This window comes from Porites lutea, chromosome 13, assembly GCF_958299795.1.
Source record: "Porites lutea chromosome 13, jaPorLute2.1, whole genome shotgun sequence".
Lineage (NCBI taxonomy): Eukaryota > Metazoa > Cnidaria > Anthozoa > Scleractinia > Poritidae > Porites > Porites lutea.
In genome coordinates, this window is record NC_133213.1 from 14,609,991 (window position 1) to 14,622,737 (window position 12,747).

General features: G+C 39.9%; 3 protein-coding genes and 1 pseudogene across 3 annotated transcripts; all 4 read left to right on the forward strand.

Moving 5' to 3' along the window:
- Window positions 1-1,996: 1,996 nt before the first annotated feature.
- On the forward strand, window positions 1,997-2,992 carry LOC140922404 (uncharacterized; annotated as a pseudogene).
- Window positions 2,993-4,865: 1,873 nt separating this feature from the next.
- On the forward strand, window positions 4,866-5,705 carry LOC140922405 (octopamine receptor beta-2R-like). The gene has a single exon (XM_073372390.1). The coding sequence runs from the start codon at window positions 4,866-4,868 to the stop codon at window positions 5,703-5,705; it is 840 nt and encodes a 279-aa protein (XP_073228491.1).
- Window positions 5,706-8,147: 2,442 nt separating this feature from the next.
- LOC140922406 (uncharacterized) lies at window positions 8,148-8,564 on the forward strand. The gene has a single exon (XM_073372391.1). It carries the CDS (start codon window positions 8,148-8,150, stop codon window positions 8,562-8,564), a length of 417 nt encoding a protein of 138 aa, XP_073228492.1.
- Window positions 8,565-10,232: 1,668 nt separating this feature from the next.
- On the forward strand, window positions 10,233-11,486 carry LOC140922407 (uncharacterized protein F54H12.2-like). Its single transcript, XM_073372392.1, has one exon. The coding sequence runs from the start codon at window positions 10,233-10,235 to the stop codon at window positions 11,484-11,486; it is 1,254 nt and encodes a 417-aa protein (XP_073228493.1).
- Window positions 11,487-12,747: the final 1,261 nt, after the last annotated feature.

Here is a 12,747-nt window from a genome sequence, read left to right on the forward strand (position 1 = left end):
ACATTCATCGACAAGATCTGCAATAATGTCGTAATCGAACCACGCCTTCAACCCCTGGACAACGAGCGATTTCATTTGAGGAGCGCTGTTACAAGTTCTGAGGCAAGGTTGGACATCAAAGCGGGAGGTTTCTGGGCAAGAGGAGTTACGGCATTTTTTGATGTTAGAGTTACGCACGTCAACTCCAAGTGTTACCAGAGCAAGCCAACATCGGAGGTGTTCAAAGAGCAAGAAGAAGAGAAGAAGTGCAAGTACCAACAGCGGGTGTTAGATGTAGAAATGGGTTCGTTTACGCCTTTAGTGTTTGGAACCAATGGCGGAATGGGAAACGAGTGTCAGCGGTTCTTAAAGCATCTCGCAGACAAGATAGCTCAGAAAGACACCGAGCCTGATCATGTTGTAATCACTTGACTAAGGACACAGATCTCGTTTGAACTCTTAAGATCGGTACATGCATGCGTCAGAGGTTCGCGAACGCCGTTTCGTAGCAAGATAGAGCAATCATTAGACTGTAAAATAAATGTCGCTAGTGCGGATATCTGAAATACGTGTTTATATGCTTTTATACTTAGGGCTTTTTATGGGCACTGGTTTAGCCGTCATTAGTATAATTCGATTGTATGATCTTAATATCTCTGCATAATGGAATTCTTTATTTTATAGAATTTTGAACTTTAATTATTAATTATATCTATTTCCTCTTCTTTTATGTAAGGTTAAGTTACTTCTATTTTTTAGAATTTGTAAATGAATAGTGTTTTGATGAATTAATTAGATATTTTGTAACAGCAGGTTGATTGTAAATAGGATTTAAATTGAGGTTTTGTAATAAAGATTTTAATTTTTTACAATAATAATAATAATAATAATAGTAATAATAATAATAATAATAATAATAATAATAATAATAATAATAATGCCTTAATTTAACGAGGGTAACACTAAATAACCCAAGTTCAAGGCTAATAAACTTGTGGCCCGCAAAACTTTCGCGTGATTTGACCCTTCAATAAAATCGTACTTTTTAATTAATGGTTTCCTCTCTGATTTTGCCGAGATCACTTCGTGTGTATATACTAAAACAATTATTCTTTTCAATCTCGGTGAATAGTGGCTTTAGGAATATTTACCCCGCCGCTTCGCGCCTCGGTAAATATTTAGCCTCTCTAGTATTCACTTCGATTTCAAAGAACAATTGTTAATTACATTGTATGGAGGGTGAATTTGAGTATATCAGCTGAAAATTTCGTTTGAGCATTAAGGACAGCAACTTACAACTAACTGCAGAGTTAGTTTCATTGACCTTTATTTAATATTTTCTACAAATTTTACGATCGTATATTTACCCTCCCCCCCCCCCCCCCACACACACACTCTAGCAAAAACCTCTAAAAAGGAAAACACCACAGTGCAGCCAACAAAGGCGACCGAAGGGAGCAAAAGGACGGGAGACGCACGCACTCCAAAAACAACAACAACAGCAACAACTTGGTACCCACAAAAATTTTAAAAAGAAAGACGAAAAGAGTTACCAACGACTTTACCAATGTACCCACTGGCACCCCATTGACGCTGAAAAAAGAGGTGCCTACTACATGTGTATGGTGGAGCTGGTGCTTTTCATTTTTTCTGTCCTTGATATGTGTGTTTTATCAAGTCAGTTGGTAACGACTATTTTGAAAATTTCTTAAATAAGGGACCGGTCATTATTTGTTGCCTGAGGGAGGCGGAGGGTTGTGTTTACGTATTAAACGTGATGCTAAAAAATGTTTACGTTCAATAGTTTAAATGTCCACAAAGTTCAATGTTTTAAATTCTATTATTAGAGCCATTGAAAGATATTCCCGTAATAAGAACGTTCGATAAACGTGGTGGTTCACCGTCATTACAAACAACAACAACAGAAGTAAGAAATATATACATGGTATATCAACAAATGATTAGTTTAGTGTCACTGCTTCGTCCCCCCAGCCCTCCTTTGCAGCCTCTTGAAAAGACGCGGATGGAGAAAAATGCCTGGTACGTATGCGGTCAGGTTTCCGAGAAGATTGATGACGCCCCTATTCTTAAAGACTACATTAAGAGTAAAGTGAGTGAGCCTCCTGAGGAACTGTTCTTTTTCAGTTCTTCTCATCTTGATAGATATCGGAGCACACCAGGAAGAAACAAAATGGAACTCCCTGGTGCAGTATACTTCAGAAAGATCGAATCGTTTATGGAAGACAACTACATCTGTGGAGAGCTCTTTGTGGAATACTGTCGTGATGCTGCGGCATAGAGGAGACCTCCAATCTCGGTTCTTGCTGTTCTAACGATAGCTGGGTGGGACCAGAGACAGAAAGAATTCCGCAATCTGTACCAGACCCAAACAATCGGGGACATTTCATGGATGTCTATCAGACGGAATCGACAGGCAGGACACCGGATGACTCCTGAGAAAATGTTTGAAGGACTTGTATGGGGATGATTCCGTCAGTGTCATTAACGATGCAGATACTATCAAGAGCTTCTGTTCAAAGTACAATGTTGATGAGAAGCATGTTATTACATATATTACTCATCTTAAAGATATTGATATCAGAAAAGACATTACAACAATAGAAGCTGAGAAACGAAAGAGGCAAGAGGCAGAACGGACATACAAGGACTTCAAATGGGACACCGTTACTGAGAGTGCAAGATCGAAAAGTTAAAGGTAAAAGAACTTGACTTCTACCTGAACGAACACGGACTGACCACTATTGATCGAAAGCTTGACAAAGTAAAAGCAATTTGATGTCATTATTACCGACACATCAAAGAGTCTATGAACACAGACAAATCGTGTGGTGCTAAAGACTGGGAAAGAGACGTAATTTCCACATTGTGGAGGACGAGAGCGACAATTAATGACTTTGTTTTCAACGATTTGTTTGAGAAGAGTAACCCTTCACAGACAATTCAGTTCATATCAGATGACCAAATAGGTGAAGTTGTTGTTCGAGATTCATGAGACGTAAGTATTAATATACATGTCACTTGCTTACATATAGTAGGCTTTTTGTGGTGGCTGGGATAGAAGAGGTGGGATCATGAAATCTTCCACCACCAATGTGGGGGGATCAAAACCACACTGTAAGGGGGGATCATGTAAGTGCTCCGTTGTTGTAACAAAAATCCTTCGCCCTCCTTCCCCCAGGCGATAATAATGACGGGTCCCTAAGAACGACCGAGACCAGGTTTTTTGAGCGCGTGAGACTGAGCATCCCACCCAAACCCTTGTGTTTTCCTAAATCCGCCGGACGCCAAAACCTGGTTGAGGTTATATTGTTGCTTAAACTCTTCCGACTATTTTTTTCTCTCAAAACGAGTGAAATTTTCCGCCATTTTCTCTGGCGCAAAAAAGTTTAACCTACAGTGTGGCACGAAATTTCTGCGGAAGTTTATATTTTTGCGGATTGATGATTTTTTGTGTTTTGCGGGAACTAATTTTTGCGATTAGGACAGATTAGTTTTTCTTGCTGCGAATTAATCTTTGCGATTTTCAGAAAAATACCCAGTACCCAGCATTGATAATATTTTCGTTTTTTTTAAGTACGTGCAATAGAAATAGATATTTTCAAACAATACTACCGTATGCGAACCCTATGTAATACCAGTAATTCATTGTACACCGTTTTGTTTCTGAATGAAAAACTGCAGGTGTAAATTTTTGTGTAGCGAATTAAAGTTAGAGAATATTTTCTCTGGAGTAAATTTTTGCGGGAAAAAAGTTTGCGGGAATTTATTTTTGGGGATCGTTGGAAAAATCGCAAAAAACGCAAAAATTAGAACCCGCAAAAATTTTGTGTCACACGGTGGTCCCCAGGGCCTCTCGATTGCATAGCCTTTTTCTGCGGAAAAAATTTTTTTGAATGAATAACAATAGGCTTTAACCCTGACCAAATGGAAAGCAAGGGCAGGTTAATTCATGGAGCTGCTTTTAGGAGGGTCTCGACGGGGTTAACTTTTAGCCGTAAAACAGCCACAAATTTCAGCCGTCAGGTGGAAACTTTTAACCGTTAGTCGTAATAAAAGTCAAACAAGCGTAAATGTTTAATTTTCTTACCAAAATTTGTCAACATAATGATTGCTTGTTTCGTTTTTACTGGTCTTGGAGCGTGGTTGATGGACCCCCTTTTTAATTAAGACTTAAATTTATGGCGTTCCATAATTAAAATTCAACCAAAAATAACTGATGATATGGCAACGTCGATGATTGCCGGCTCACGGAAGCCACTGTCAGTTTCATTAGTATAATTATTGTGTAAATGGTCTTATATGTAAAATGACAGTTGCCCTGGCCTGTTCATTGGTCAAGATCAGGTGTTGAGAACCATCATAACTGAAAAGAAATCGTCCGAACGTCACTCTGCTGGCATGAGGTGTAAAATAACTAGCCATGACTCGGTCAAGGAGAAAGAAAAAAATGCATGTTTTACTGCTGATACAGCTATAAAAATTTATCGTAGTTCAATTCGCCCCTCTCAAACGAATGATTACAATGATCAGGCAGCCCAACCACGAAAGAGTAGACGAGCTGTCCAAAGCTGGAACGGTGTATTTAACAAAACAAGAATTCACTAGAACATTTTGCACCTGTTTTCTTTGTTTAGAATCATGCAGTTTCTTTATTAACACACACACAAAAAATTAAGTAGTTATTGTTCTTCTTGATGCAAATCAATTGTTATAGCTTAGCCCGATACTAATTTTTATGGCATTATAATGAGGACCCTGTCCGTTATTACACTGAAATAAAGACGCGTATTTAATGTGACCCTGTTATTTAAGCAGGGATGTTAGTTATAATCTTTAGTTAAGAGGAACTTCCTTTAACTGCTAAGATGGAGACCTGGTTTTGGATTCTTGGCTGGGTTCTTTCATTTCTGACCATCATTGGAAATGGATTTACAATCTTTCTCGTTTGCAGCAGACGAAATCTCCGCACCAAACCCAACGCGTTTATTGTTTCACTTGCCGTGGCGGATTTCTTCGTTGGTTTGATCGTTATTCCTTCTCTGTTTTTCTGCGACATTGCAAACACCTGCGGCAGGAGGCCTCAATATTTTATTATGCTGTTGTTAAGTAACACGTCTGCTGCAAACTTATGCGGTTTAGTACTGGAGCGTTTATTTGCCATCGTCCATCCTCTAAAATACATTACATTTATGACTCGCCGTCGAATTACCCAAGCTATTTTCTTCTCTTGGGCTCTACCAGTTGGTTATACCACGCTAAGACATACCCTTTGCATTGTCTTATTTCAAAAAAACAAGGCCTGTCCTTTTATTTGGCTGATCATAATTTCCCAGTTTCTTATATGTGTTGTGTTAATACTCTGCTTTGTATCAATGATATCTCATGTATGCAGGCATGATCAGTCAGCACGCACTTTAGCAAAACAGTTACGTTTTAACCATCAGGTGTCTTTTAAAACCCATCGTGAGAAGTCTGCGGTAATAATGATGGGTATTGTGATAGGAGTGTTTCTTGTTTGCTATGGGACGTATTTACGTTATGGTTTTCTACTACTATATCAGACTACGAGATGCAAAGATGAAAACTACAAAATTCCTATCTTGGTTTTAAACTCAGCCATTAACCCGCTGGCTTATGCTTTTTTCAAAAGAGACATAAAGAAAGAGTTTAAAAGACTTGTCGGCGCTGTGTTTTATAGAAAATAACAAAGTTAACTAAAGCCGACCTGACTTTACATGCGTAACTCATTCTTGTAGGATGTAGGTCTTATATGAACGAGTGTGAAAGGCTTGAGCTAAGACTGATAAATCTGTACGTGACGCTTGGACTCAAAGCGAATTGAAATTTGGAAAAAATGGCCGCGCGTTAGGAGAGAAAACAAGAACCTTTGGAGAATAGAGAGAATGTATAAGATCATGTGAGGAAGGAGTTATAATGAAAGATCAAGATTCACAGGTGGTGTGAGACGCGAGTTCTTATTGGATGGAGCTTTTTAATTTCACATCATGACGTAGAGTATAGTTTTGTGTTCAAACCCTGCTACCAAAGCCCGCTTTGCTTCACTTGCTTGATTTTGGCATACTCGAACAAGTCTCTGCATCAATCGAGTAACAAAGATAGCGTGAGCATGTGCTGCTTGTTGCGTGGATACAGTTTGGAATCCAGGCTTAATACCCGTGCGCTTTGTACAGCGGGCTCATCGGTTATGACGATCGCCGTTTTATCAATCTGAAACGGATGCTCGCACTCTGAATGCCAGTTTGAAGAGAGAAAACAAGATTGATAAGTTCAGAAGTTCTAGGTTCGGTGACTTTAAAGGCTTGGAGTAGCTTTCGTAATCAACTCTGTTAATGGCGGTAGATTCCTAGAATTTACTGAACCGAACTAAAAGATTTACTGTACGATTTTCTTGAGATATGAAATAATTTCCTTGTGAGTAAAACACAAAGAAATGTAGTAGTCTTGTAATCTTTCCGTGCAAGTTTATTTCAGATCAGTCCAGCATGCAGGTGTGACTGAAATGATAAAAATCGCCCAAAATGTAATTGAAAATGACTTATTATGGAGAAAAGAAGGTAGCTATCAAATTTATCGCCTTCTTTTTCGCCCCGGCAAAGGTTATTTTAAGGATATTTTTCTTTTAAATTCTGCAGAAATCATGGCAAAGAAATGTAAAGATGGTTGGTTGCTCAAGAGGCTCAACCCGCAAATGGGAAGACGAGGTGCACGTAGTTGGAACGATATAAAAAATCATTGCATGAAGATTACATGATAAAACCTTCCAAATTTAGCGACACGAAATAAAAATTCAAAATAAGACATTTAACTAAACAATATTGTTAATTGGTTGATAAGGCACAGTGAGAGCTGTTGTTAAAGAGCATATCGACATGACACTCCAGGCGTCTTGCGCCATATATATTGAAAGGATTATAAAATAACAAGGCTTTATAAATAACTAATAAAGGTTACTAGACAAAATTTTTTCGTGAAGAGAGTGTTTTTTGTATAGTTGATGACAACAGCCTTTAAAAACTTAACGAGATTGTATTTTTAAAGACAGAGCGCCAATTAAAGGCTTCCACCAACATAATTGACTTTTGCACGAAAAAGGTCTTAAATAAATGTAAATTGACTTAGAATAACGAGTAAAAACGAGACTGCGAGAATCAAGCTCAAGGTTTACAACGGTCTGGAGCCGAGACGAAATTTCTCTTCGTAACATTTCTTTTTCACATCGTGATCAGTATATTTTTTTCCTTACTTTATTCATTAATACCTTTGCATACTCCGTTCAGTAGCTAGAGCTTTTTTTTTACCTATTTTCGTTTGCATTAAATATTTTATAAACTCTTTATTATTAAACACACATAGAGTTTGCCCATTAGTGTCAGGTGAGAGGCCTGCGTAGCAAGCGATTCCTTTTTGTTTCGGAGCAAAGAGACACCGAGGAACGCGGGTTTTGACTCTCGTTCCTCGTTCTTTGCTCCGAAACCCGCGCACGCCGGGGAAACGCTTACTACGCAGGCTATCAGGTGAACATAGTCTGCGACGTTGACTACACCTTTGGCTGAAAACTGAGAGAACTAAGCACGGAATGCATTATCCGCATACAGGTATCATACAAAGTAGACAAAGTATTTTCATTTTTCATGACCTCGAAAGCCATCTTCTTCTAGCTTCAGCTTCAGCTTCAGTTTTCAAGCGTTAAGTTTAACGAAACATACCAGGCAGATTACATTCTGCAGGCTCATATACGTCTTGTTTAATTGATATGTATTTTTATTTTCTGGCATCTGATTGGTTAACGACAACGGCGGAAACTTACTCAGCCAAATTAAGTCACTCGCAGTACGTGATAAGAGACAGACAGACTGCTGACAGAAGTGCCTATAAATATCGAAGGATTTCGAAGTACTGTCATTTTATTGATCAAGATTTGTCAGAGAAAGGAAGTGAGAGGTAGTAAAAGCTTGTTTCAGTATAACTATAAAATTCACTTGCCTCGAGATGTTACGAAAAGCCGAATACAAAACCTTGTTCAGTCGTCGTAACTTGGAATAACCGTCGCAATTCGTAGTGTGATAATTAATTTGCACTTTTGTCGTTAGTAGTGGATAAGGGACCTAATTAACCGAAGTATTAAAATGAAACCGAGTGAGGTGACTAAAGCGAAAGTGTGGGATACTTTATATGGTAATGACGTTGAAAAGCGTGTGCGTTTTAAATTTCAACTGGGAGATCGTGTTAGGATCAGCAAAGTGAAGCGAATGTTTGAAAAATCTTACTTGCCTAATTTCACGGAAGAAATGTTTACTGTATACAAACGAATGGCGCGCCAAGTACCCGTTTACAAACTAAAGGATGATGCAGGTGAAATCTTAGATGGAACGTTTTATAAACCCGAATTACAGAAATCAATTAAGAACGATGATGTGTACCGCGTTGAAAAGATTTTGCGCAAGCGAAAGCGTAAAGGAATAGTTAAATACTTTGTAAAATGGAAAGGGTACCCAGACAAGTTTAATAGCTGTATAGCAGAAAGTAATATCTCAAAGCTGTGACATTTTGTGTGAAGCCAAGAAAAGGGTTATTATAACTGAAAACAAATGTTGTTATCTATAGTTATAAGTTAAGAACGCCAGGAATAAATGTTCATTTGAACACACGAAACGATGGAGGTAACACAGTTTTACCTGCATCTTTCAAGCAATAGAAGCCTCGATACGTTTCCCAACAACACATTAACGGAGTACCATGTTGGTTTACCTCAAACCGTTAGCTTGACGGGGGACTGGGAAGTAGCGTTAAATTCATTATCCTCACAGCTGGAATAATGTCCAAGGAAATTTTGGTAATCGATTCTCCCTTCGGAACCAAGAATTGTCCGGCGTATGGGAGGCCCTAATTATACCACCGGGCCATTATTCTTCCATTGAAGATGAAAGGGCTGATCGAGAATGTAAAGCGTTTCAATAACGATGTAACATTTTCCTACGATACGTTCACTAGAAAGGTGACTGTTCACCTACAAAATAACGTAGAACTTTTCTTTGGTAACATTAGATACCTGCTGGGATTTTCACCAGAAGAAATTATTTGTAATACCTTTAACGCTGAAAGACTTGTGGATTTGGAGTATGGCTTTCACGACCTTTTCATTTACTGTGATCTTATTCAGTCACAATATGTTGGAGATGCATTGGTACCTTTGCTTCGAATTGTTCCTGTAGAAGGAAAGGTCGGGGAGCGAGTCAGTAAATCATTTTTACGCCCCCAATATTTACCTGTCAGCAGAAAGCAATTTGAAACCGTCGAAGTCGATATAAAGACAGACACAGGGGAGTCTGTACCATCTGAGTTTGGGAGAGTGCCGTTAACGCTTCATTTTCGTCAAAGTGCACCTCAGTACTTTTAAGATGAAAAAACTCCACACTCCAAATCACAAGTTGTGCGAACAGCACTATGTTAATCAAGCCAAACAAAAAGGTGGGAGTTTGCCAGCGTTTCACGGTGCTAGATTTCAGCGGGGTTATTGACTAGGGTCCATATTCAGAGGCCTGTTTCGCTGGGCGATGCCTCACCTTCAACAGGGTGCTAAGGTGATTGGAACAAAGGCTTTACAAATAGGAGTAAATGTTGTCCAAGATGTTCTTGATGGGGATAACATTAAAACAGCAGTCCACAAGCGCACGAAACAAGCCCTCGGTCTACCTTCCCAGAATTCATTGCAGGGACAATCAGGAGCTGGCAAAAAAGTCTATAAATAGAAAAGCGCCAGGAACCAAAATCAGTTTTCGCCTCCAGGCAAGAAAGCAAAAAACATCTCCGCAGCAAAAGAAGCCCAAAGAGAAATTTTCTTTCTGGAAGTAACTATGGCCTTTGTGCATCACTAGTCTCAGGAATGTACGAAATCAGAGTTGGATCTCTTTAAGATTCCTGCAACAAAAACCTCTATCACCAAAGGGCAATTGATCTAGTACCACCCCATCAGTAACATCACGGACAGTGGTCCGATCGAATTTTATGTTTCGGGAACCGGAGATGAGTATTTGGAGTTGGCACGTACTCAGTTATTTGTTAAAGCCAAGATCACAAAAGCAAATGGAACCGCCATAGATGCCAATACACAAGTAGGTCCCGTGAACCTGTTTTTACATTCCCTGTTTTCGCAAGTGGACGTTTCTTTGAACAAGCGATTGATCTCTCCATCCACCAACCCTTATCGCGCCATGATCGAAACCTTGCTAAACTACGGAGAAGAAGCAAAAGCAAGTCAACTTTCTATGGGCATGTTTTACAAAGATACCCCTGGAAAAATGGATGTCGCCAACCCTGTGGCTGCAGACGATGCCGCAAACAAGGGGTTAAAGGTTCGCTATGATTTCACTAAAGAAAGTCATATTGTGGATATGATGGGGCCCATTCATAGCGACATTTTCTTTCAAGACCGGTTGATGCTAAATGGAGTGAATTTAAGAATCAAACTGAACCGAGCCAAGAACTCGTTTTGTCTAATGTCATCAGCAGCCGCTCCAACTTTCAAGGTGGTAATCACAGAAGCCATCTCGTTCGTTCGCAGGGTGAAATTGGCCTCCTCTATTATACTTGGTCATGCTGCTGCACTAAAACACACCAGCGCCAAGTACCCGGTTCGCCGAATAGATTGTAAAGTGCTGTCTTTTCCAAGAGGATTTAGCAGTTTTAACCCCGACAACATCTTTTTGGGTCACATCCCCAAACGAATCGTGCTGGTCTTAGGGGATACTCAGGCATATAATGGAACTTACAGTACCAACCCGTTCAACTTCAAACACCACAATCTAACTCAAGTGGGTGTCCATGTGGACGGAGAGGAAATTCCTCGGAAACCCCTGTTCTTGAATTTTGACGAAGCTGGAGGTCAAAATGTAATAGCGGACTATCAAAGTCTGTTCTCAGGTACTGGAAAGCTATCCCATGATGCGGGTAATCAGATCAGTAGAAGCGATTATGGCTCTGGTTACACAGCATTCTGCTTTGACTTGTCCCCAGACCACTGCTCAGGTGACCATTTTGAGCTAATAAAGCAAGGTAACCTGCGCGCTGAGCTTCATTTCAAGGAACCACTGGCCAATACGGTTAACCTTATCGTGTACGCTGAATTCCAAAACGTGATTGAAATTGACGAGAACCGCAACGTGTTGTTCGACTACAAACTAAAAATGGACACTACTCAACTGACCCTTATTTTGAGAAAGGATAAATTTACACGAGGTGTGTTTCAAGGCGTGTATCCCTCAGACCTGCTGCCTGCAAGTGTTTCACATTACCCAGCTCTGTTTATCGCCAATGTGGATACGAGTGACAAGCCTGGTTCGCATTGGGTGGCGTTTTATTTCACGAAGGAGCAAGAGGGAGAATTTGTGGATTCTTGCGGATCACCACCCAGCAAATACCAGCAAATATTCAGGAACATTTACTACCTTTTTAAACAACAATTCTAACCAGTGGACTTTTAGTACTGTGACATTACAAAGCATCTATTCAAAAGTCTGGAGACATTACTGTTTGTATTTTGCTTTACATCTTAGTCGGCAAATAAGTATGAGTACTATTGTCCATCGTTTTTCTAAAAACGCAAGTAAAAATGATAGTCTTGTAAAACGATTTATTGAAAAACATTTTCCTATAAGTTTTCCGAAATATCGTACTGATGTAAACATGCAAAGAGCGACACTAAGTTCAGTAAGCAGACACCATGTAATTTCTTTTCAACTCTTTTTATTGAATGAGCAAAACAAAGTTTTGTGTTTCACAATAAAAAGTCTCTTGTCATGATTTATAATCGTAACCATCGAACAGCCTGAGGGCGAGGACTCTCGACTCTGCGCCTCTCCTTTTTGACAGAAGATAACGTCACAGGTGGGGTGGGTAGCCAACGCGAAGGACTTTCTGGGGTCTCCTCTCTCACTCTTGCCTCAAACTCTCTTATGGCACTCTGACGTTGGCGATTACGAACCAAGTTTTCGGGGACATTCATTCGCGCCAGGCCCCTCGCAAGCACGGACCACCCCACTGGCTCAAATCCTTTTCGGTGACTCAATATGTCGTTGACTAGGTCGACCACATGAGAACCTGGGATTGGTTTGTTTACATACAACAGCTCTCCTTTATCATTCCAATGCAACACATCCTGGTGTTTTTTTAAATTCATCCAACAACTGTCTAGCCCCAGCTTTGTGAATTTTGGGTACACTTTCCATGACCTCTTGGTCTACTGCTGTTGGAAGAGGATGATCTGGAGAAGCTTCTTCTGTAGATTCTGCGTTCTCAACTGGTTTGGGGGTTTCTGTTGTTTTAGAGGTCGTTAACTTCACATGAAGAGGCTGGCCTTTCCGCTGATCGTAATAAGTCAAGTACAGTTGCAGCAACTGATTGTAAAGCTTCGCCTTTTCCTCACCATCAAGCTGTTTACTTTCTAAAAAATCCCCCATTTGCCTATCCAGATTTTTCAGAGTTTGTGTTACAGGTGGTGTTAATATCTGCTGGCGTTGCTGCAATCGTTCCAGGGTGTTCTCAGGAACGAGAACCATGCGTCTTGTATCATTCATCTTAAGTAAGAAGCGAGCTCAACACCCGAAGAACGGGGGGTAGCAAAACACGTAAAAAGTTTCCTCCGTGTTGCACCAAGATTTGCTTTTTCTTGTTCAGCGGGGTACTCTTTTCAGCTAGAGCAGTCAAGGCTTCCTTGTGCTTAAGAAGTTT

Excerpts from the sequence above, each read along its gene's own strand:
- LOC140922405 (XM_073372390.1), top strand. The coding sequence starts at position 4,866 with ATGGAGACCTGGTTTTGGATTCTTGGCTGGGTTCTTTCATTTCTGACC.
- LOC140922406 (XM_073372391.1), top strand. The coding sequence starts at position 8,148 with ATGAAACCGAGTGAGGTGACTAAAGCGAAAGTGTGGGATACTTTATAT.
- LOC140922407 (XM_073372392.1), top strand. The coding sequence starts at position 10,233 with ATGATCGAAACCTTGCTAAACTACGGAGAAGAAGCAAAAGCAAGTCAA.